The following is a 25,095-nucleotide window of genomic DNA, read 5'->3' as shown; positions in this document are numbered from 1 at the left end:
ATATGGTTTATATAATCCTGTCACAGTATGGTTCCACTCATCATATTATAAAACCAACACGGCACAAGCTACCATATTGCTTGGTGCAGTTCCAACACTTGAAAAAGCAACAAGCAGGGATTTAAATAAAGATTCAACACAGGAAAACAGCATGCTGGAAGAAACACCAACTGCAAAAGGCAAACACTGTCTTTCTTTCTCGTGACACTGTATGAAGGCATGATAGAACAGTAAAACAGAGGTTGCACTTCAATGTGCCGCTTCCTTTATTTTTTCCTTCACTTAGCTGCAAAGTGACGGCCCCTAGTTGGTCAGTTCGCTTTCAATCTGCTCATTCTCCAGCAGCCTGTTTATTAGCGTGCTGCAAATACTGGATTTCGCCTCTGGCTGTTTGCCAGTTACAGAAAGCATGTTCCTTACAACCGTTACGTAACTGAAAGCCTAGCTCAATTTCAATACTTTCAGAGCCAAACTCAAAGCCACAATATAGTGCCAAATGGTGCTCGATCAACAGCTATTTCATTGACAACTTTCTGCAGCCGCTCATTCGAGGCTTCAGGGGGAAATAGATGCAGAGTGCATCCTCTGCATCACAAAGTTCACCGTTATTACTTACAGATGGAATTGAACACTATGACATACTTACATAATTACAACCACCATGATGTTTTTTTCATAACAACTCTATTGTGAGACGGTCTCACACTCCTAGCAGCGAATCTCCCAGCAGAACTGATTCATAATTATCAATCATTTCAACTGTGGGGCCAAGACCTTAATTAAACAGTGCACTGGGTGTGTTGAAATGCTAATCCCAATCAGAGCTGAAAGTACTGTAATGAAACAGCTACTTGCAGTATTTAATTAATGCAAATATACTTTTATTGGATAAATACATTTCAAAGCCTTGAATTTAGATGATCAAACTGTACAAGTTCAGAATTCTTCACCTTGTATGTTTCCAAGGCTGCTCCCGAACTGTAAATGTAAAGCACCACCCACCACAGCCAAAGTTGCTATCGGTCACATTTTTCTTCTGGGCTATTTTGCAGGTTAACCACGACTCTACAGCTATGCTCTTGGTTGAGAACAAACCCTAAACTTCAGTGACGAGAGGCTGTAGGAATCTTTACCAAAGCATCCGGGCAAAGCAGAGGCCCGTTGCACCAAGCTGCAGTTTCTAACGAGATCATTTCCTGTTGTTGATTTCGGGACGTCTCACCAATTAAAAACAAACACTATAATCGAGACCCATGCATGAGGATGGGAGAGCCCTTTGGGACTCACAAATGTATTTGGAATTTGAAAGCAACGATCCTTTGTGTGAGCCTTTGCTGCCACTTGTAACAGCATTTAAATACTGCTCGCAATCCGCTTTTGTGAAAGAGGCTCTGGTTCCACACAGACGCTCTTCACCACTGATCATTTACAAAACAATACAAGACACAACACGTGTTTGGGAAACCACTGGAAAAAACCTGTGATGCATGCTGTATTTTCTTAAAGCAGAGCTATTCTAGCATATATATAACATATTTAAACTGCTATACTTGTCTTGGTGTTTACCAGAGCTGCTTTAATACTCTAAGCTTTAGTGCTATTATGTAGGGAAAAATGAACAAAGCTGATTCCAAATGGCCTAAATAAACCAAACATCTGTGCACCATTTGTATGATCGGTGCATTATGCATCTGTGTACATTTCTTGCACGCATATGTCTCTGAAAACACCCTTCAAGAGAACTCCTCGGGTTGAGCGCCTGGAGCCTCTCCATTCTGCGTTTTCGCACCATCACTGCTGCATCCAGTGATCTCCGTGTGGCGAGACGTGATGTAGCTTCTCTTCCTGGCCAACAGGGACGGCTTCCTTCCAGAGCTGCCATCGCCCTCGGTGGGGTCGTAGACCAACACCATGCTGGTATCCATTCGTGACAGCGTGTACATGCTGCTTTGGCGTGTCGGATGCAGACGCGTGGAGCGTAGTTCCAACTCGTCGTAGCTGGATACCTTGATGAACGGGCACCAACGAAACGCTCGCTTGAAGCCAGCTCGAAACCTGGTTACCACACGAATAGAGAGTGGGGGAGGATTGCAAAACAAAGCGTTAAATAAAGGGAGAATTGAAAACATCAAACAAAAATAAGAGTAAAAGTGTCTAATGGGTTCAATGGGAATCCATGCCTAACCTTTTAAATCTTCTAGTAAAAGATATAATGAAATGTGACAACACTCAGTGATGTGTTCTAACAAAATCAATTCCACTTTTGTAGTCTCATTTAGTAGCCCTGTCAAACTACGTTCAGTTGCAACATTTCGTTTGTTAGATTGCCATAGCCACCCTGTTGTAACCCACCTGCTATTAAGGCAGCAGTAGATGATTGGGTTGTACATGGTGGAGCTCATTGCCAGCCACAGCACTGACAGATAAACCTGCTGGATGGACTTCCATTTGCTCAGACGCTTGTTGAGACCCGTCACAATGAAGTAGACGTGATAAGGCAGCCAGCAGAGAGCAAAAGTCACTACTACGATGATCATCATCTTCACCACCTGAGAGAGAGAGAGAGAGAGAGAGAGAGAGAGAGAGAGAGAGAGAGAGAGAGAGAGAGAGAGAGAGAGAGGGAGAGAGAGAGAGAGAGAGACAGAGTGAAAGATCGCAGTAGAGGAAATTACACGGAAAATAAAAAAAACAGTTACTGTCTCTGAAACTGAAGAATATGTGGTTGGGAGGGGAAATGTGGAGCATTTAATTTCAGTCCATTTCTTAATTACAGCATTTTGGTAGCACCTGGTACTGCAGGAACAGCTCTGCAAGACTTGACCCAATAGAAATCGGGACAATATGTTCTAGTTCCTTTGATCTTATTACCAAATTAAATTAAATTAATCCATAATACTCTGTGGTTCTTCAGAGGGAGGCTGAGGCACGCTACCAGAGACAAAACAGACATCAATGGGACCCTCCTGAAATCCAAACAGAAGTCCTGGCACCCCAAGTTTATGACATAACTCAAGCCATACTGTAAACTATGGCGGCTGTTCAACAGTGGGGAAGCAGTCAGTCAGTATTTTGGGTGGAGGATAACATGTCTTGTGTTCATATTATATTATATTGTTGATGGCAACAGTATGGCTTTGCTAGTTTACAATGACAAAACTGGATTAAAAAAAACGTGTGCAAAGCGGGACAAATAGATTTTTTGTAGATCCTTTTTTTAACTCCTTGTTAAGGCGACTAGGTCAGCTGCAGCACATTCAGAACACCGAAGTTTGTAGAAAGAAGTATAGTCACATAACTCCTGTTGTTAAATTACATAATTGTGAAATTTAGAATTGAATATAAACTCCTACTCATAGACAAAGCTCTGAATATTCTGGAACAATACACTATATTTCCGACATAGCCATGAATGGCTTTCCAGATCACTCAAGTCATCTGGTGCTGGCCTTTCAAAAATATTAAGAGTCATCTCCAAAACTAGAGAAGCAGCTTTTTATTTTTATGCTCCGTGAGCTGGAACCTCCTGAGGATCTGAAATGTGCCCCATCAATTTCCTTTTTTTAAAAATAAACATAAAACCTTTTCATTTGGTATTGCATACGCCTGTGGACTATAATCCATCCAACAAAAATACATTTGTTTTTCTCTCTTAATACATTTAGATCTTTTTAACCCTTTACATGTGGGATGCCCTTTGCAAATTACATTTAGTATGAGGTTAAGAAGGTTATTTTGGTTGTAGATTACACACCAATAATACACGCTTTCACTGCTCGTCTGTCAAACAAGGTTACCTTGAGAAATAGCTTCAAAGAAGGAATAATTCAAGGAAAATGACATATCATAAAAACAATCAGTGTGCTACATGTTGAGCTGGAGGTTGTTAACAATGCACCAAGTGGTTGCTTGGGCGACCTGCTCACGGTATCATTTTTGTTATGAGTCCAATTATAGTTGTGTTGTGTGCATATTTAGTAACGGTGAGGGCGAGGTGTAAGGCTACTCAACTCAACCCTCTGTTGCCTCTCCAGAGGAAGCTCCTGTTATTGAAGAGATTGACGAGGTTTATTGTATTGAAGGCTGAGCTGAAATCAATGTGTAGGACGTGGCTGTAGGTGTGGAGTGACTCCAATTGTTGCAGGGTGTGATGGAGGGCTATGTAAACAGCATCCTCTGACCTATTGGCTCAGTGAACCAACTGATTAATATCCATCAGAGGGGTGGTGATGGATTACAACGGGTTGATGCACTCCAACGCATTCCTGAGCACAGGTGTTGGGGCATTTGGTCGGAAGTCTTTGAGGCACAATATCTTGATTGATTGTGGCACAGGGATTATAGTTGAGCGCTTGAAGCACTGTGCTGTTGTACATTTTCGGAGAGAGGTATTGAAGATATTGAAGAATCCAGTTGAGCCTCTCAATGGTAATTTTCCTGAGCACGGCCCTCCCCTATTCCTCCTGGATGTAGAATAGAGGGGGCAATGGGAGGAGAGTAATGACTAGAGACCATTTAAATCTCCCATATAAATCACTGAGATTGTCTGGAAGGTTATTATGTCTTAAAATGGAAGATGGGAGTACGTCATCATCTTGAGGGGATCTTCTTGATCTTCTTGAGAAGACTCTTTATTAACAACTGATGATAAAAAAACCACAACAATGCATCTTTTCTTTATTTATAGGTTAACTTTAAAAAAATAGGACTCTATTGTTTGTTTTACAGTGGTTAACCCGAAGTGCCAGGTTGTTCGGTTTGCAATTTGATAACGATTTGTTTCAGAGGGGACACGATTTTAGTAATTTTCACAAAACTTTTGAACCTAGAACCAAGAATTGAACCTGTGTGAAATTTAATTAAGAAATACAAGGCCCTCAAGGGAGCGAGTAAGTAATAAGAATTGATTTTGCATTTCACACATCAGCATAACTATGATTAAAATGTACCTAAAGTACCTTATTTTTTAACATTTCACACAGGTCTTCTATTTCTTTCTACCTTCCTCCGGGACGGACTGACTGGTTTGCCTCGTGATCAAACAGAGAGAGCTAAGTAATTCTCTCTGTCTCAAACTTAATGTACTTGATGGGGAAGTAATCCAGACAAAGAAGAGAAGAAAGGTCGAACTACTGAGGGAACCATTCAAATTAAGTACATATCCCACATACAGCAATTGTCTGCCTTTTAGTAATATGGGTCAGGTTTTTTTAATACCCGCACCCACCCGACCCATTATGAGAGCCAATCTTCACCACGGACAGGACAATTGTCTGGACTGAGGTCAGAGACAAGGACTAAGACCAGCGGACTTAGTCACCACGGCTCGTGTGCATTTGTGTTTGAGAGACAGAGAGGGGAAGAAAAGGTGGATTATTGCACGCAATTGCTGCTCTGTCACTTTTTAACCCTCCCCTCCCAACCTGAGTTTTTTTTCAGTAATCTCACCAGAATCGGCCGTGGTCAACCTGCATTTTTTTGTTTATTCAATTCCTGAGAACTATTGGGTTTTAAATGTACCATTTCGGTTACTTTTTAGGTATGCTGGAAGACATGATTGCAATCCCACAATCCATTACTTCCTAGATTACATGCCAGTGAACGATTAAAGACTTTGAAGTAAATTACTAATATTAGTAAGACATTTTCCCATTAGCACGTAGCACTAACAGTTTGTCTTCTAGAAATGATGTTAACTCTCGCTAACTGGCAAGACAAACATTAAGACAAGGCAGATTGCATGAATAGGGAAACCACAATGTGCTTTACATAAAATACATAAGAAATAAATGACTGCTGCATCCGCCTTCATTCTGACCAAACACTGCAATTAAAAAAAAATTGGATGAACAGAAGGAAATACATAATTTGATTAAGTTCTATGAAAACCAGTTGTGACCAGTTAATATACGGAAGATATAAACTACAAGGGCACGTATGTTTCTGAGTGAATGCATGCACATCCAAAGACGCTTTGATGGTTTCATTCCTGGATTGAACTTGAAAATCCAACACAAATGGGCTCAGACAGAGCAAAGAGAATAAGAGATGGGTGAAGAACAAATATATGAAATTTACATACAGTATAGCAGACCTCAAAGGGAGGATGTCTTATCGCTTTTTACCACTTTCATGATTGCTGAACTACAATGACCAGAGGGGAAAAAAAACACAGAGAGAAAGAATGTCATATAATAAGAATAAGAATGTTAATCGACTGTAACCAAGAGCCCTGGAGCAGGATTACTGGTGCTATTGTCATAGGCTGTGACAGAACATGTAATATAACCATGCATACGTTTTTGGACACACAGTCACAGTGTGTCATGTGTTTTCAGCACCACGGCCTGCAACAAGATGTTGGTCTTCCCGTGAAGACAGCGCTCCTCCCAGCCCTGACATCAGCTAAGAGAGTGAGTGAGCTATGGACGAAAGTGCAGAAACTTTACAGCCAAATCCCTCGCTTCCACCTAAAGTCTTAACAAACTCCTTCCGGTAGAGAATCATTTCTCTCGAGGGTTTTCTCTCATGTTCATGCATGCGCGGGGGAATGAATCCAATAGCTACAGCTCTTAGAGGTCTACGCATATTCCAAGCTCTCACGGCCGCCGCTCGCACTGCTTCCATATGGCGGTTACACCTGATAACGCTGTCACGACCGATGGCGTTGTCGTGGAAGTGTAACACCCACCCTCTAGTTCCCCCTCCGGTAAAACTTAGCTCTGTCAGCACTGTTGCCATTGTTTGCACTGTGAACACTGTTAGCAGCAGTAAATATAAAACTAACTTTGTGTGCAATACGTTAATGTATATCAGTGGAGTTTATAAACCATTAGGAAATGCAGATATTAGTATTTACTTGAGTTAAAGTTAAAATATGAGTCATATATGGGTAGCTTTCAATGAGTTTTTTAGGTTGTTAATGTAGTTACAAATGGAAACAATAAAAAAGCCAAATAGCATACTAATAATGAAAAGAACTTAGAAGAAGTAAATACTTCATGCAGACTCTCAAAATCTCCATTAACACAGCATTTCAAATATAAATTCAAATGAGCAGTGGGAAACAATGTGAGTAAATGAGGGAAACATATTACTTTGATGCTGATTTGCTTTGGAAAAATAATAATAATGAAACTCACATGTATGCTAATGAGCTTTTTAGTGCATAAAATGGATATTGAGTCAGATTGTAACAGTGCTTGCCCCAGCATTTTTCTTCATTACTCCATTAAATGACTACTCAGGCTGAAGCCAGAATAATCCTAAAATGTGAAATGTGATACAATAAGAACAAATATCAGCCAATGCCCGAATGCCACAGTGACTAAACAAGGTAAACTGATTTAGCTAAAACAAAAGGAAAGAAAGAGGAGGAAGAAAAGAGTGAGTCTTTACTTCAGAAACACAATAATAGTAAAAACCTGTCTACTGAAAACTATTGTTATACATAACTAATTTGCAATAATATGATATAATGCCATCCAGATTATGTTTTTTTTATCCAGGAGGTTGTCAAGGTTTTTTTTGTACTTTATTTCTTTTTCAAAACCAAAGTTAACATTTCCAATTTCCCAAAAAAATTCACTACTGTATTTAATTTGTTTTCTGTGCTTTTTACGGTACGCCCACCATGAACCCTGACTGTCTGTCTACAACTTCTGTATCACAACAGTGTAACACTTCATGGACTGGAAATATCCTTTCCAGTGAACCAACCCTCTCTCCTCCTAACTATGTAAACTGTACAACTAATTTGCAAAAGCAAATACAAAACATACGGTATGTTGCCCTACTTACTTACTTTTCAAGCCGTTTTTTCCCAGGAGACAGTGATGCTCTTTGGAGCGAATCATTAAAATCCATTGCAAGAAAGAATAAGAAAGCAGTTGGGGGTCTGAAAAAAGCTTTTATACAAGAATGGCTTGCACCCAAGTGTAAGGAGCCTTTGTCAGGGTGTGAAAAAGACAGAAATAATATTTTTTGTTTTAGACAATCACTGGTGTGAAGCTAGAGTGCGGGAGTTCATGTGACTGTAGTCACAGAAAGAAAGCAGCCAACTCCTGTTGTGTTATAGTGTGACTTGGTGAATGACCCTAAAGAAATAACTTCTATTGTGATTATCATTATGGCTCAAGCCTGTGCACTTGGCTGTGCACACCTACACTTGTCTCTCTCATGCAGGCTGATCTATTGACACCTGTTCCGCCAGGATAAGAACTGTCCAGTTATCTCTGCACTCACTGACACTCACATATACTGCACTGTTGTACTTCATTTTTGGAAAAATCAGATCTTGTAGAGGTAATCCATCCCAAGCTTTACACACACACACACACATACACACACACACACCCACACACACACACACACACACACACACACACATCAGACAGAAAGAAAGATGGACGATCGATGGTGTTTACAACACAACACAGATTGCCTTAGATAGCCACATGGCAGACTCATGACAGGTCATTAGTCACAGACTGACATTTAGAATTTTAGATAATTGATCATCTATTTTAACCGGTGCAGCTTTTCTAGCTTTTACGCCACTTGTTCAGCTTTCCAGGAAACACACCGACCAATTACATGCGTTGTAAATCACGTGATGCTACTGAGCCAATCAAATATGTGTATTCCGATAAGCGTCGCAACTCCAGTGACATATACACACACGGGAGAGAGACGGGGAGAGAGACCCAACAGTCAAGAGAAGTACGCGAGTCAGAAAAGTTATTTCACGTGTTGGCTCCACAAAGAGAAATGTGGACAACGAAACCAGAGCCTCTAACCAAGAATGGACGGACTCTTATATCTTCATTCTCCCTACGGGTATTCAAAAACGAGTGTGTCTCATATGTTCAGAGACCGTGGTGTTATTAAAAGAGGCAATGTGAATGAAGGCACAGAAAATAAACAATCTAAGAGCCCAATATGCTCAGAATCCTAACACAAAATGATGTAAACAAAGCGTAGAATGGAGCTGAAACAAATGGTTTTAATAACCACAGATAAAGTCCCTGCACACAAATTTCTCTTTTTAGAACATGAGAAGAATATAATATTGTGGGTTTTTTTATTGACCACGTCACACCTGCATTAACTGAATTTAAAGCTGCAGGGCAAAGACAATTCAGTTAAATTAATTTTTCTAAAAGAAGTGCTGTATTTTAAATTACTAAGAGTCACATTTTTCAAAGCTTTCTGTAATGTTTTGTATAATCCAGCCCATGTTTTACTTGAAATGAGAGCAGAACATTTATTTATTATTAGAGGATGTATTTTTTTATAATTTAGCCAGTTAAATTTTAAACCTGACAATAAATATTGTTGCGATATTATTCATTTGAACTTTAATTATTTGATTTGACAGTCACCTGTTGACTACATACGGACATTAATACAACTGATAGGCTACTTCAATATATATGGGACTAAATCATAGCGCAAGTTAGACATTATGTTCTTGTTCCGGACCTTTGCATAAGGAAGTTCTCTTTAACTCGACCTCGCTGAATTCTAATGGGCTACCCCTGGTCTAGTCAATCTGTGTAGCAATAAAGATGATGAAAAATTAAGATGGAGCTTTTTTTGCTTCCTATCACCTCACAGACCTGTGATGGCTTCACAAGAAATGTATCATTAAAGGGGACACACTAGACCAGGGGTCGGCTCCGGAGCCGCATGCGGCTCTTTGGCTCCTCTGTTGCGGCTCCCTGAGTCCTCCGTCCACACGGCGTTTAAGCATTGTTTTCGAGATGATCTCCGTCCAGACTTAAACGCCTGAAAACAAATATCACGTGACTATTCACGTACACTGGGCATGCAGTGGGTGCCGGTCCTACTGGTTTCAAACCTACTGGTTTCCCTTCCGTGCGTGTGTTGTGTTCGCGTAACAGCAGCAGCTGTTTTCTGCCTCTGTTGCCAGATTCATCACACATTCACCAACATATTGCTGGAGATCTAAAAGCCACATCTCATATATACTGCGGGGATTACGATTGTATAAGTGAGCACTACATCACAGCTACGTATGAAGAAATACATTGAAGAAAATATATTTATGGAAAGATCCCATCAACCTGGATTCGAACCATGTTGAGAAAATTGTAATATATTCAAAAGCGATCCGCCACTTGCATCTTACATCGTAATGCGCCTTTTCTTGTACGTGCCTGATCATGATTTGCAGACTTCCACCCTCGGTAAACTATCGATGGATAAATCCAAAAGAAGAAAAGTCACGGAGGAAAATAGAGTTTAATTCTGTGTGGACGTATTAATTTGCTTTCACTGCCAACGATGCTGGCTTACCTGAATGCTTGATATGTGGCGAGAAATTTGACATCGAATAGCTTTTGCGGCTTGTAATGGTAAAAAATATATATCAGTATCAGGAAATGGTTTAGAAACATTTTACGGATTAGAAGAACAGAGGTAGAGACATTTAGGCTTGTCCAAACATGGTTTACGACCAGACCACATACTGAGTGTTACTGTTTTACTTTCGAGGGTCGTAAAGAGAGACACAGGAAGGTGAGCAAAAGGTCACACTGGGGATGTTTAGGATCACGTAAATGTATCTGACAATGAGATCAAGGGAAAATGGGAGCTCAGATAAACCAGAGTGAGACACCTTTGACCTGTCTAAAGGAGGAGACTGTTCCTGCTTTAGTATATAGTGTGTGAGGATTTGAACTGATGTTGAAGAATGCTCCCAGCAGTCTCTGTGTGAAGAGCTGTGTTGGGGGATTCTCCCTCTTGCAAGAGAATAAATGGAAAAGGACAACTTTGAATGATTTGGAGACTTGGATTATTTTGATTTGCGAATATCACTCTCTTCTCCCGATTAACATAAAAATATTCTACGACAGGCTCCAGACACATTTTATTTGGTGGAAAATAGGGCAAAATGGCTCTTTGGATAGTAAAGGTTGCCGACCCCTGCACTAGACAATCTTGAGAAATACTCATGGGTTGTTTTTGTATGTAATGACCACTTTCTACTTCTTTACTTCAATTCAATCATTTCATTGTAGTGACCTTTGCCACTGTCATACCATCCACAAAAAATGAATTACTCTGTCAATGCCTCAAGTGGGTTACAGCTTCTTTTGAAGATGCACAAAACACTCTTCAATACACTCCACGGCGATGTAAAGAAAGCACAGAGACGCAAGGATTATAACACAAACACACACTCACACACACGAAAAGAGCAACTTTATTCTCTGCTCAGATGGACAATACTTCAATATATCTTTACAGCTAATAGATGTATGCCGCTATACTTTATAGAGATCCTTTAAAACATTGCTGCTGAGTCTTTTCAAATGCATGTTTTTTTATTACATTCACCTTTATTATATCTTAAGATCAAAAAACCTTGTGAGTGACCCAGCTTTTTAAATTTACATAACTAAACTCAGAGACACTGAGATGCAATTATGAAAATATTTCAATGCCACACTTTATACGAGTAGTATAAAGTACTATATACACTTGATGACAGACTGCTTTGCAACGCCACTGCTAATTAAATATCACCTAAAAACAGCCAAATGGTTTTCCATGCATTGCTTTTTTCTCCTTTTTTGGCATGTTTTCCTAATTGTATTTTTTAAGTATTTTTGCCAGAAGTCTGGAGAACAGTAAAAACAATGGCTTTTGAGTCAGCTAGTAGTGATGTGTAACACTGTTGCCACGGGCAATGTTCTCTCCTTTCTGTAACCTTTTCTGACCACAGTCTGCAAGCACAAAACTCTCAACCCGCATGACATTCATGCCTAAGAAAAACACACTGTACCATGTAATCCAGTGACGGCGACAGGGTGGAGTTTGAGAGAAAAACATGCTTCAGCTCAAGTTATAGTTCAGACTTTACGTACACAAAAAATGCAAACTGCATTTTGAAAGTGGCACTGAAATCACAACTAAATTAAGGCTGTTTGAAATATCCCAGTGAAACAGAGGGATGGATTCTCCTGTGCACACACACACACACACATCCAGAAACAAATACTCCTTTTCCCTTGACTCCCCATAGACCCATTATCTGGGTGGAAGACTCCAAAATAATGATCACGGTGGTGAAGCCAGTACTGACTCTTAGGAAAAGACAGAACTTTGGACGCCGCATTCATGAGCAACGATTCTGTTGGTGCGTCGAAGAAATCATACAATGTGGTGACCGAATCACATGCAGAGAAATGTTATCCAATGAAAATATCGACATCCATCATATCATCTATCGGAATTAACTGAACCCTGCCTGTGCCACTGATGCTGCAGTAGGGATTTATTTGCCTTTATCGTCCTTTTATGACCTCGTTGTCTGCTGCAACATGTGTTTTCTCATATTTTGTCATACTTCATTGTAGCGGTAAACAATCTTATTGTTAAAGCATGTAAAAAGGCCTTGATGTCTTCCAAAGTGCGGAGGAAGTCATAATGCCTCGAGACACTGTTGGTTTGCAGAGCTTGTCCGTGTTCACGGACAAAGAGTTGATTGAGGACAAGTGACAACTACAAAGGTTGTGTTCTGTAGAATTAAGGTTTTCCTCCCTGAAATGTTCACAGTGCAGCATGTTCACCTGCTGCACACGCATCCAGAAGACAAAAGTCATTATTCTTGATCAATGCAATATGCTGTTCTCACTCAAATGTAATATTCCTGTTTTTATTTTATTTTTTAAAGAGCCCAGTGTTCTTGCTTTAGTTAAAAAAAAAACTATTTTTATGTTTTATCTTAATAGTCCTGCTTCATGTGCAATACATACATAACATATGTGCAATATCATATTCAAAGCAGAAACAGTAGTTCCAGTGATTGAACAACACAACAGAAAGCTTAGAGGGAGTTATATAGGTTAATTTAAAAGGTGTTAAATATTAATATTTTCTATATTAAAAGGTTAAATTGTACAAAATATTTTTGCTGTATCGAATAATCTTGTTATCTCTACCAGTGATGTTATATTCGCACCAGGTTGTTAATCAGCAGGATTCTCTTAGTTAATACATTTAATTAGATTTGGGGGTGATCTGGGATTTCACCATCAGGTAATACATGTGTTTGCCACAGCAACAAAATGAACAGAGACAGAAACTAAAATCCAAATCCTAAAAGGTATACAGTAACAACAAGATGGATAATTGCTCTGCTCAGGGAGATGCTTATAAAATGCCTTTCAGTTTTACAAAAAAAAGTTTCCTATTCCTCTTTCCAGAAGTGAGATAACAATTACCTGGAGCCCAAGGCTGTTCTGTGGCAGAACATTACATATTATTCCTGGGTCTCTGACTTTAATTCAAAGATCATGTTCACAGTTACTAAGTGGGCTACCCCGGGTCAATATCTGAATTCTTGAAGGAAGGGTCCACCGTTTCTGCTCAAGCACGCTTACCTTGCGTTTAGCCCTGAGCTGTCCGTGATAGTTATCAGATGAGTCTCCTGGAATCTCCCCTCCCCACAGAGTCACCCCCACGATGGTGTAAGTGATGCCCATCACCACTAAGGGCAGCACGTAGACCAGAACTGTGACTATGATATGATACCTAGGAAGAAATAAATGAGGAAAGGCAGAAGTGTTTACATTTAGAAAATAGTTATACAATTTAATTTAATTTAATACACTGTAGTTTTTATATTCTACCCAGGTTGAGCATATATATATATACACAATTAGAAAAATATCAAGAAAAACTTTCATCTTCTTGAACATAATTTTCTTTTACAGTACAAGCAACTCATGTCCTCATCTATTTCAAATAATGGTAACAGTACAGCCAATACTGTGTGTGTATGTAACTATCAATATGAATGTGAAGGGATGTGGTCCGTCACAGGCAATGTGCTGCTCTGTAAATTAATAACATTAGTTTAAAACATTTGTCTATGAAAGTTCACAAGGAATGACTTAAAGGTTACACCTGTGTGTACATTCTAAGTTATATCTGGATAATATTATAATTAACTTGTATGGAGGAACCTGTTAAAATGATCCACATTTGAACTTAGACAAAGCACACACAACAGTTGGCTTGTCTGGTATCAAAACAAGTACCAGCGAGTCACAAAGTATTTCTCACATGAAGGGGTCGTCGGCCATGCGGGGCCAGGCCACGTAGCAGAGGGTCCTGCGGGGCAGAGTTCGGGTGGTGGAGAAGTAGCAGAGAGGGAAGGCCAGAACCACGGCCAGACTCCAGATACAGACGATAACTCCTGTGGTGGCTTTCGCCGACAGACGAGGCTTCAGAGGATGGATGATGGCCATGTACCTACAGGTCAGAGGTCAGGAGGTTATAAAGACAGACGTGTGTTTAAAGCCTCAACAACTAATTCAATCATTGTTTTAATTTTTGTGGCAGTTTTCCCTCACACTTTTTGGCATCTGACTCATCAACATAAAGTATCTACATTTTTTACATTCAAAGTTTCTATTGAGGTTTTCAAATGGTTTTTGAAGAAAGACCCAAACACAGATGAGGACAGGTACACTCGTGAAGTTCAATGACTTACGAAGAAAAAAAGCTTGCAGGCAGTGAGACCAAACACAGGCAGGTAACAACAGGAGGGTAACAAGCTAGGTGGTAGGTAACTAAACTCCAAACAGCAATCATGATAATCTGACAAAGGATCAAATGAAGTGGACCTGTATATGTAGTGAGTGACTCATTAGAAAGCTAAACACCAACAAATATGGTCTGAAGCAGAATATTTCATTAAATAAAATATGTTGTGATTTTGGAAATTATTACATCTATCTTTTTTCAAAAATGCAATGTTTTTGTAAGTTCTAAATAATTAAAACTTGAATGGCAATGCAATGAATGAAGCGTTGAGCTATTCGGTATAGCCCTGATGACATGTGGTTTTAGGTGACACTCTGCTATTGTGCAACCAAACTCTGTGTGAGGACACATGCAGCGCTTGCGTAATATTTGTGTGTGCAGTGGGCCCTTGCCAAATTTGTGTCCAGGGCCCCTGGTACAATCTGTCCATGCCTATAACGGAAAGGTAATTAAGATTTATTCAATTTTGACAGAGTGCTTCTATTTTAACCAGCGCATGTTTTTTAGACTCTACGGTACTCGTTCAGCGGTCCAGGAAAGACACCCTCCAATCGCATGCATTGTAAATCTTCTCCTGTGATACTACTCTGCCAATCAGATATGTGTATTCCGATAAGCATTGTGGCTTGAGTGAGAATCTGGGGGTACCTCCCATGTCTCTTAATTGCATGATTGCATTGACGTTTCCCTGACTTGCTTCTTTTTCTTGCGTCATAGTCCCCCCACCGGGGATGCATGGCGAGACGCAATGAAACCATGCGAGGAGAGAGGAAACGAGGAAATCATTTTTAAGAGAAATGAGACGTCCTTTCCTCTGAAGCGTCGCGTGAATTGAAATCTGTTTCTGATGACGGTGGTCGCTGATCACAGCTGTTGTTGTTAAGACCTACAGTTAACATATTTTTTAATCAAATGGTAAATCAGAGAACAAATAAAATATAGAACTTGGGAGTGATGCACTTGAGTTTAATCTGTGATTTGTCTTCACTCTGGTATGATGTTGAGATCCTATCAAATAATTGATAAACAATGAGGGGACCGTTAAAACACTCCGGTTCAAGGATCGAGGAGCAAGGAAATGACAAAAAAGAGACTCAGGATGTACCCAGAGTCTTACTCATTTCACGATTTTGTGTCACCTCGATTCCTCGCTCCTTGATCCTCCAGCTTGTGACCCGGAAATCGGTCTCAGCGCTTCATCTTGAAGGACATTCCAATTCCTAAAATGCGTCTCGAGGAGCAAGGATCAAGGTTCGACGAGGCTTGCCAGAAAAGCTATGAGCAAGGAAACTTCCTTTGCGAAAGGGTTTTCAGCACACGTAAACAAATAAAAGAGGCGTGACACACAGCTGTAATGAGAATTTGAACGGCTCTTATCATGGATGCCACTTAGACACTTCCGGGTCATTTCACAAGTGGCAACCTTCGATTCTGTAAAGTGAACCCAATGAGGAAGTTTCTTAAACATGCATTCTTTCTAATAGCCAGGAGGGGGTGACTCCTCTGTTTACAAAAATAAGTCTGATTGTATGGAAGTCTATGAGAAAATGACCCTACGTCTCACTTAATTTATTACCTCAGTAAACATTGTAAATATGAGTTCATGGTCTCAATCGCAAGTTTTGAAAAAGACAATACAGCAGGTTATACTTTAGGGAGTGGCTACCCTGTGATTGACGGCCAAAATGTCAAACTCAAGGCTTAAAAACAGCAGTCCGTAAACCAATGGGTGCAAGATAAATATATATTGGAAAGCACTGTTGTATGTGATTATGTTTGGATATCATTTTCTGGCCTAAAAACAATCAACACAGTGCATCAAAACGATTTTTCTACATTTTACTATTTTCTGCCTGTCTGCCCGTAAAAGTCCAATTACCCTACACTGAGGTGTTTGATTTTCAGGGAATATTTTCAGGGAAATTGAAGGACGATTCATTCCAAAAGACTGTGATGAGATTTAGTTTGAACCACACAGTGGAGCTCTCAGAACTGGCAGGAGATTACCAGCTGAACACAAACCCAACTCAGGATGCTACATGATTAACAAAGGCTTAAAGGCGCTAATTAAATCTTAAGAATGCTTCTTGTCCTATCACTCTCTGAGGACCAACAGCAAAGGTGCCCCGTCTATTCACCAGTAATTGCTTGGCATTTATTCTGTGTCGAGCTGATTCTTGTGGTTGGCACTGTGAATAGATTGTCAGATGTCCAATCAAGTATGTGCCACAACAGTGTGTGTTATTTGGGATCCAACGGTGGTTGATGTGATAGACTTGTAACCACTGAACAATAACCACAATGCAAAGGCCAGCCACACTTGAATAACATGATTACACACGCACTCCTCTTTGGTAGCCAAGTATACACATCAAAGCACATTAACAGAGGTGTCAGCATCAACTGGGCACAAGCACAGAGACATTACAGCTGCAAATTAATAAATCATTTTACAATTTTTTTTTTGCTCAACATGGGGGTCTGCTCTGTCTCAAGCTGCGGGAAAGCTTTCAGACCACATATTGTTTGGAAGCCACGTCACCGGTGTGTGACCGACTAAACAGTCACTTTATCATCGCCTGGTGTTGAACGAGTAGAGATTACCTTGGATGAGATTTACAGCATGAAGTATCCCCACATTATGCGTACAGCTAAATGTCAAGTATTGGCTCAGAGGAGAGGAGTTTGTTTAATGTTTCAGACACTTTCACTTCACAGCATCTTAGAAAATACTTAAATGGTCAGTTCAGATGACACCACTGATGGTATATTTCCGTGCAGATAGTTTTGGTTTAGTTTGAACGAATGAAAGTTTTAAATGCAAATGACTACTACGATTGGTCTGTACCACTTGAAATATTGTGTTCGTACTGCAAGACAAAATTCAAAATACCAGAAATTTGGTGAATGCGACATGTTCTGAATCACTCGAACAAGCCAGTTGGGAACGAATCTGTCCGTACGAGAGGTTCTTGCATGAGGCCCATTGTCTCTGGAAAGACACGGCTGTTGTTGAATTCTTAAGAAGTTATTTTTGCTGCTGAAGCTAAATTCCATTAACCTACGTTGAATTGGGGTGGATGCAGAAATCTCACGGATTGATACCTCAAAAAACTGGTCAAATGAAACCATTATCAGAGCGAGTATAGTGAACTGAAATATCACTTAATATTATACACATATGCCACTACCGTTGAAGACCCAATGATAAGACTGTATTCTACAAAGGTGTGAGTAATGGAAAAAGGCATGAGCCGTGTCACCACAAAAAGCTTCAAGGCTTCGCCAGTTAAAAATTCACACACCAATCTGCATTTGTTTGGCTCCAGTGCCTAAGGAAACACACTTGGCAGTACAGAGTCAACAGGAAGGATGAATTCACTGATGATCACGAACTGTGGCCTCATGCCATTTCCAGACATCAGAGCGGAGACAGCAACATACAGGGGTTACGAAAAGCATGACCTGAGGTTACATCTACATCATGTAGGTCATGCCGATGTTCTCTTTCTCAGTACACCGTTGACAGAATCAAACAGACATAGCAAAACGAAAATACTAACTCATGGAAGTTGCTGTAGAGGAGCAAAAATGATCACGGCCTCAGGAAATGCATTGCTCCCAATGTGTGTCAAGGAGAAAACACCTCACACAACATCACACACTGTGCACCAACTAGACACACTGTGCCTCCATGCAACTTCTCCACCCATTTAGTTTTCATTATGTTCGGCCTGTGGCCGCTTCCTTCATCAGTCTAAGCCCTTAATTCAAACATTATGACGGTCCACTTATCAGTATCAAAGCGCGGCTGATAGCTCGACTGCATCACCACATTACTGGAAACAACAGTTACTGGCAGGGACAGAGAAAGAGATGGAGGAACAAATAAGAAAGAGGTGCGAAAGAGCAGAAGAGATAAATAATGTGAACGCATGTGACAGAAAACAAGAGAGTCAGATAGCGTAATAACATGGGGGAAAGGGCTATCTTTTCTAGGGTGCTGGCACACAAAGAGCCATTCACTGGATTGCATATTCTTTACTTTGTGATTCATTGGCTGTGAAACATAAAAATAAATGTGTGTAACAGGATCATGGTGGACGAGATGGCATCCCGCTGGGACACCGCCTTTCCAGAATGCGAAACACAAACAAGTAATTATCACCCTCCACTGGGAGCTGAAATAAATGTACTGAGATCAGCAGGGGGCATAAGCTCTGATAATAAAATAGTTTCGGGACAATGCACATAATATATTGTAAATGTAATCTAACGTAAATATAAATTAAACTGATGGGACTCCATAAGTAAGTTCTTATGAGCACGAGGGCACAAAGTAGAACATCAAATGACCTGCACACGCATTGCCTAATGGAGTGCAGTTTTTTTCTAGAAACAATACAGATGTGAGTTTAAAGCACATGGTTACATTTTCAATCACTGCTGGTGGAGTAATCAGAAACAAGATCTCCAAAACATCGTGTGTGAAGCACTTGAGACAAAAGTGTTTCGGTTCAGGACTTTTTTTTACACGCCAGCTTGAAATATTCATGTTCATGTTCAGGTGTGTTGAATGTAGTCTGCATTACAATATATGTTTTACCTCAATGGCTTTATTGCTGCAATACAGATGCATATAAGAAGAATCTAAAATGACTATATTATTATTATTTTGTATAAAAAACTATTAGGCCTACTCCCTTGAAAAAAAAAAAAAAAATCACCCCACATGTAACTGATCATCTACAGAGAGAGAGAGAGAGAGAGAGAGAGAGAGGGAGAGGAGAGAGAGAGAGAGAGGGAGGGAGGGAGAGAGGAGAGAGAGAGAGAGAGAGAGAGAGAGAGAGAGAGAGGAGGGGAGAGAGAGAGAGAGAGAGAGAGAGAGAGAGAGAGAGAGGGAGGGAGAGAGAGAGAGAGGGAGGGAGAGAGAGAGAGAGGGAGGGAGAGAGAGAGAGAGAGAGAGAGAGAGAGAGAGAGAGGGAGGGAGAGAGAGAGAGAGAGAGAGAGAGAGAGAGAGAGAGAGGAGAGAGAGAGAGAGAGAGGGAGAGAGAGAGAGAGAGAGGCTTGAGGACGATTTGGCTGTATTTAGCTTTCATTCACTAAATATGGTTCTTGCAGCATTTCATATGCCCACCTGTCAACAGCTATCGCAGTCATGGAGTAGATGCTTGCAAACACGGATGTGACCGGGAAGAAGTTGTGGAATTTGCAGTACGCCTCCCCGAAGTACCACTCCCCGTGGGTAGCGTAGATAAAGTTGATCAAAGTGTTAAACGCGGCCATTGACGCGTCCGAAAACGCCAAGTTTAAGAGAAAGTAGTTCGTCACCGTCCTCATACGCTTGTGGGCAAGAATGATCCATATCACGATGAGGTTTCCAAACACTGCCACCGCCAGCACGGAACTGTAGGCTACGGACCAGAGAGCGACGCGCCACGGCGGCTGCACAAACTGGTTGGTGTAGTTTGCCGTTATGTTGGATCCATTATGTGGAGCTGCCATCCTTGTCTCCTTTTCCCCCGCCGATTATAGCGAATGCGTCGGTCGTTTCACGAGTCTGATCTACTCACCGAGGTGCAAAAGCTAGAATGGTGAGAGAGGATTGCGTATATGAACCATAGCGCGCAACTTAAGCACCTCACCATCCCTTAAAAGCACAGATCTCCAGATCACCACAGTGAATGTGTCCAACAGTTCCGCACGTGTCAGCATACAGTAACAGGAATACTAATAAAAACGCCGTGAAACACTAGTATCCTTCAGTGCCTGTTGAATGTGAGTGTGAGCGCGCTCAGCCTCTCTCCTCCAGCAACAGGCAGGGCGCCGTGCGCACTTTGTGACGCACAAGTGGCACACATGGTGAAAAAGATTGATTGATTGTTGTGGCTCCTGTATTAAACTTCATGAATAACAGATGAACCACGCCTTCTCTCTTCGCAGTGGCCCACATCCAGTGATCAGTCAGTGCACGTTGTGACCTTTTATCTTCCGTGACCCTTCAGATGATCTTTTGTCAGCAGCATTTCAAAGAAAGAACAGGATATTGAAATATTGCAGGGCAGCTTGTTTACAATAAGACACTCTTTTCAGGCCACACAGTTCAGCGTCACCTCCTTCTGATGAGTTTTCCAACACTGTTACATTTTGTGAGTCTTTGTGCTTAAATCCTCCTCACAGTGCACCGCAGACAATAGAAGTAATTCAGTCCCCAAATGACTGTGACTCTCCCTCTTCTTGTCACATCAATATTCACAACTAACAGGCTGAAGTTCCCCCCAGACATCCAACTGTTCACATCAGATAAACCTCCTTCATCTCCTTACATAGCCTTTAGCTCTATGGTAACCTCTACACGGGTACATTTACATGTCTTCCATGGCTGATCAAATCCAATCAATCCAGTAAAGCTTTTTAACAGACAACTATGTTTTTCACTGTACGTTAGCTGGTGTCCAGACTCATTTAGTCCTTTGAAACAACACATATATAATCTGATCTCTCGGAGGTCTATAAGGTTGCAGTTCACAATCAAGTGGATTTTCCTCTAATCTTAATTTGTGTTTATTTGTAGCCTCGTAGTGTTATATCAGCACTCCAAAAATTACAGTCAGCAGGATATGTGATGCTACATTTTAATTTAAGTGGTCAGTCACAAGAAATGTTCAGTTCACTGTGCCAGACTGCAGAAGAATGCAGGGATTTCAGTCTATTGTAGGTCTCTCTTGTGGTGTCATGTGGATGCAATATACTGGAAGAAGTTACACAAACATTATAATCCAACATACACTGTTTACATGATGTTTTCAAATGTAACTGACACTAAAGATATGTTTGAGTATTCAGGAAGGTTGTGTGGTGGAGGAACAAAACCTGTATCCTAATTAAGAAATCACTGAATCAATACAAGATGATGTTAAAATGAATGATATAGTGATTTAAAACAAGAGATTAAAGTGTTGGGCCCAGCCTACGTGAATCAAATGAGTGTTTTGCTCTGCTCTGCAACCCTGCATGTTAGTGCTGATTGAAATTCATACGAGACTGACAATTTTGATGTTTTGTCCCTGAGGATATGTAAATACTGCCAACGGTATCATGATGGATACACTGTTTAATAATACAACAGTGTTAGCAGTGTGAAAAGCATACATATTTATTGATTTAGTTCATATGAACTAATGGATATTCAAATGAATACTAATATTGTATATTAAGCATTTTTTAATCCGTTTTTGATGTCAGTTTGAAGTCTTCTGAGGCATTGTTCTTGTGTGAAGAAAACAATTATTTATATCTTTTGAAATAGAGCACTCCTGTACCGCGGGCAGTATAGCAACATATTCATCCTGCATACACATCCCTGCTGGGAAGAAGCTCTGCCTTTTTCTCTGCAAAAAAACATTTTTACCCAAACGAAACCCAATTCCAACACCAAGCAATGGAATAAGTACACAGAAAAACAAGCCAATGGTGCAAGAGCTCATAGTGCTGCTAGTGATTTGGCTACATAATGCCAACCAAAGCTAACACTCTACAACCAAAAGTCACTAAACCAGCAGCCGAAGAAGGGAACAAATCTTCACTTCACTTTGCTTTATACAGCCGTTACCGTAAATGCTCATGCTAAAGGCTACTCCAATGTCTCTGGATTATTTTATTTTTTTGTCAATTCCAGCCGTCTGTATTAATTTGCGTGGCATGGAGGCGCATTCGCAATCATGCCTTCCTCAAGCATCCAACAGCCCATCATCAGCAATGTATGTAAAAACCAAGCGGCAGACCCCAGCGCTCATAAATGAAACCAACTTGGAAGTGCCCAAAACTGCAGTTCTTCAAATGGCCACTTGAGGCTGGCTCCAAAAGTGAGTCAAATCCCCACAGACCTCAGTGTTAAACCAACTTTACAGCAGAAATGAACATGTTTACAGTCTGGTACAAAAAATGCTTTTCAGCTCAGCTCCACCAACGATCCACCTCATTGCCCATATTTGGATTAGCCGGGAGTTGTATTGTGCCGTCCATGCCAAAATGGCAAAATGTAACGTTCAGTCTTTAAATACATGACACAAAAACACCATCGGGACCCCATTAGGCTAATTGTGTACATGTTTTTAAGGCAGCATGTTATTGACAGTAGCTGTCAAAGAATACAGTAAATAAGACAAAAGGCAAGGTTGAAAAACTTGCATTTCCACCAGTGTGAACCCTGTCTCCTTAATTAGGTGGGCTCAATATCTGGCTGTGGCTTTGTTATGTGCGTGTAGAAAGTTGATTGTCTTCCTGTAATTACATTTTTTTCAAGTGAAATGACATTTATGCACCTCTCCCACTGCATAGGTCTTGTCAAAATATCAGGGCAACGGGTACGTAGGTTGAGCTGCAGCATTGTCGTCAGCTGTGTTCACAGCTGCCTCTATGGTGTGTCAGAACTCGTGTCAGGGCTCGGGGCTATTTGCTTTGATCAATTTAAAATGTAACCAGGGATAGCAATTTATTTGCTAATGAAAGAGCATTGCTCCTCAAATATTTATTCATTGGTCTGTACATCAGTCATTAAAAGCTGGAATTTAAATTCCTAAGACGAATAACATGTGAAAGCTTTATTTTGTAGCTCATTGCACTTTAGTCTTTGTGTGCAAAGCCAGTGTGACTATTGACCACCAATGGACTGTCACACACGAATCAATTAAAGGCTATTAGTGGGGATATTTGTGCTACAGAAACATGTTGACACAAATTCAGAGTCAAGACAGTTTGGTCGCTCCTAAAATGAGCAGTGTTAAAGGTTTTCTACATGCAGATGGTCTACACACCACCTACATTAGCAAGCAGAACAAGACTGTAATGTAGCAGCCTTAAAGGAGAAAACACAACATCCAGATAATTTATATAGCAGCAAACAACTATTATATTATTAAATGACAATGACCCTAATGATAATGACAAGCTAAGATATGTTTTATGTATGAATGTTAGCATGTTAGCAGCATATGGAGGAAGTCAAGTGGTTCTCCTTCCTTCTATTAATGCAGCATTTCGATTAGCCCGTCCTGCTGCTGCATTCAGTGGACGTCACTTTCACAGTCAATCTTCACTCCCACATGCAGCATTAGTGTTTTATGAGACCCGGGGAAGAAGGCAAAGTATTGGCAGATTTATTCAATACAGCTTTTTGAAATAAGTGTCTGGGGAGGAGTGACGCTTTTAAGGACCAAGAGGTCAATATGCTCCTGCTAAGTATCTTAGTACCATACGAGATATTCAGCAGTGGAAGAAGTATTCAGATACTTCAGATACAGCATCAAGGAAAGATCAGTAAAAGTATGGGGGCACTGAAAAAGATATTGCTAATATTTAATAAGATATAGGAAAGAGGAAGAATTCCAGTGAAGGAAGGATGGAAGTGAGAATTATTCCCGATAAGGAAACTTGGTAAAAATGCTAGTAAGCCCAAAAACTATAGACCTTTTGACATCACAAGTCTGTAAACTGTACTTCTTCAATCAACTGTGTATGATTTAAAAGAAATCTGGTCTTTTTTTTTTATTTATCAACAGTAAAAACAGAAACTTGGCCTGCACTGAGCTACTGAGTGGCACTGATTGTTTGAAGAAAGAGTGCAATAGTTCAAAGACCTGTGATCTTTTTAATGCTGAAATTACGTTTGTAGCTGAACACATGCAGGAGTAGCAGAAGTTCAAAGTGGAGTAGGCTGAAGAAGATGTCTAGAGTCCTTCCATTTGCTTACACTGCAAAATCTGTTGAAAAAGCTTGTTTTGATCAATAGTGCTTGATCAGCATTCACACTAATTAACTCCAGACTCTACCGTTCTATCCCTTTATAAGGTCTTTTATTTAATAATTTATTAGAATGTTGTCAACAAATCACAGCAACAATATTTATGAAGTTTACTGAACATTTCCTCTGAATTGTTGTGGAGGAGAGGAATAAGTATATAATAGTTAGAGGTGAATCTTCACTAGCCTCACGATTTGGTTACGATTCACCTGTCAACAATTCGAACGCATGATCTATGTATCACATCCTCAACATTTTTTATTACTGCACATTTCACTTTTTCATCAATTATTACAAACAGTCAGATACATTTGAATTCACTTTTTACCCAAAAAGTGCTTTAAAAAAATCTGACTGCAACGCTCTTTAATATGAATTAGCCTAGCAGCTCGTGGACCTTCCTTACTCGTAGCTCTTCTACTCTTTCTTGGTTTAAGTCACTGCATCTCCCAGGAGAAATGGATCAGTGTGGAATTTCAGCCTGCAAGTGATATTTTTCAGCCCAATATTGTTGAAACAGAGCAGCTAATATTAGCAGCCAAATCAACAAGTTAGCGGGCTGCCGAGCGTTTTGAATGCAGCCTCCCTGCTCCGCGCACATGGAGTGCGTGTGTGTGTGTGTGTGTGTGTGTGTGTGTGTGTGTGTGAGCAAAGCTCTGCCCGAAGTGAACCAGCAACACAAAACAGTGTGACAGTAAATGACAGCTAAAGGCAGT

General features: G+C 40.4%; 1 protein-coding gene across 1 annotated transcript; it reads right to left on the bottom strand.

Annotated features, from left to right (window-relative positions):
- Nucleotides 1-1,599: 1,599 nt before the first annotated feature.
- Nucleotides 1,600-20,238, bottom strand: tacr3a (tachykinin receptor 3a). Its single transcript, XM_079160208.1, has 5 exons — nt 19,715-20,238; nt 14,095-14,283; nt 13,410-13,560; nt 2,353-2,549; nt 1,600-2,055 (listed from the first exon to the last, which is right to left on the bottom strand). The coding sequence occupies exons 1-5, from the start codon at nt 20,080-20,082 to the stop codon at nt 1,734-1,736; spliced, it is 1,227 nt and encodes a 408-aa protein (XP_079016334.1). The 5' UTR covers nt 20,083-20,238; the 3' UTR covers nt 1,600-1,733.
- Between the last annotated feature and the right edge of the window lie 4,857 nt (nt 20,239-25,095).

Source organism: Pholis gunnellus, assembly GCF_910591455.1.
Source record: "Pholis gunnellus genome assembly, chromosome: 5".
Taxonomy (NCBI): domain Eukaryota; kingdom Metazoa; phylum Chordata; class Actinopteri; order Perciformes; family Pholidae; genus Pholis; species Pholis gunnellus.
The sequence above is the reverse complement of the archived record's forward strand: the minus strand, read 5'-3'. Positions and strand labels throughout refer to the sequence as shown.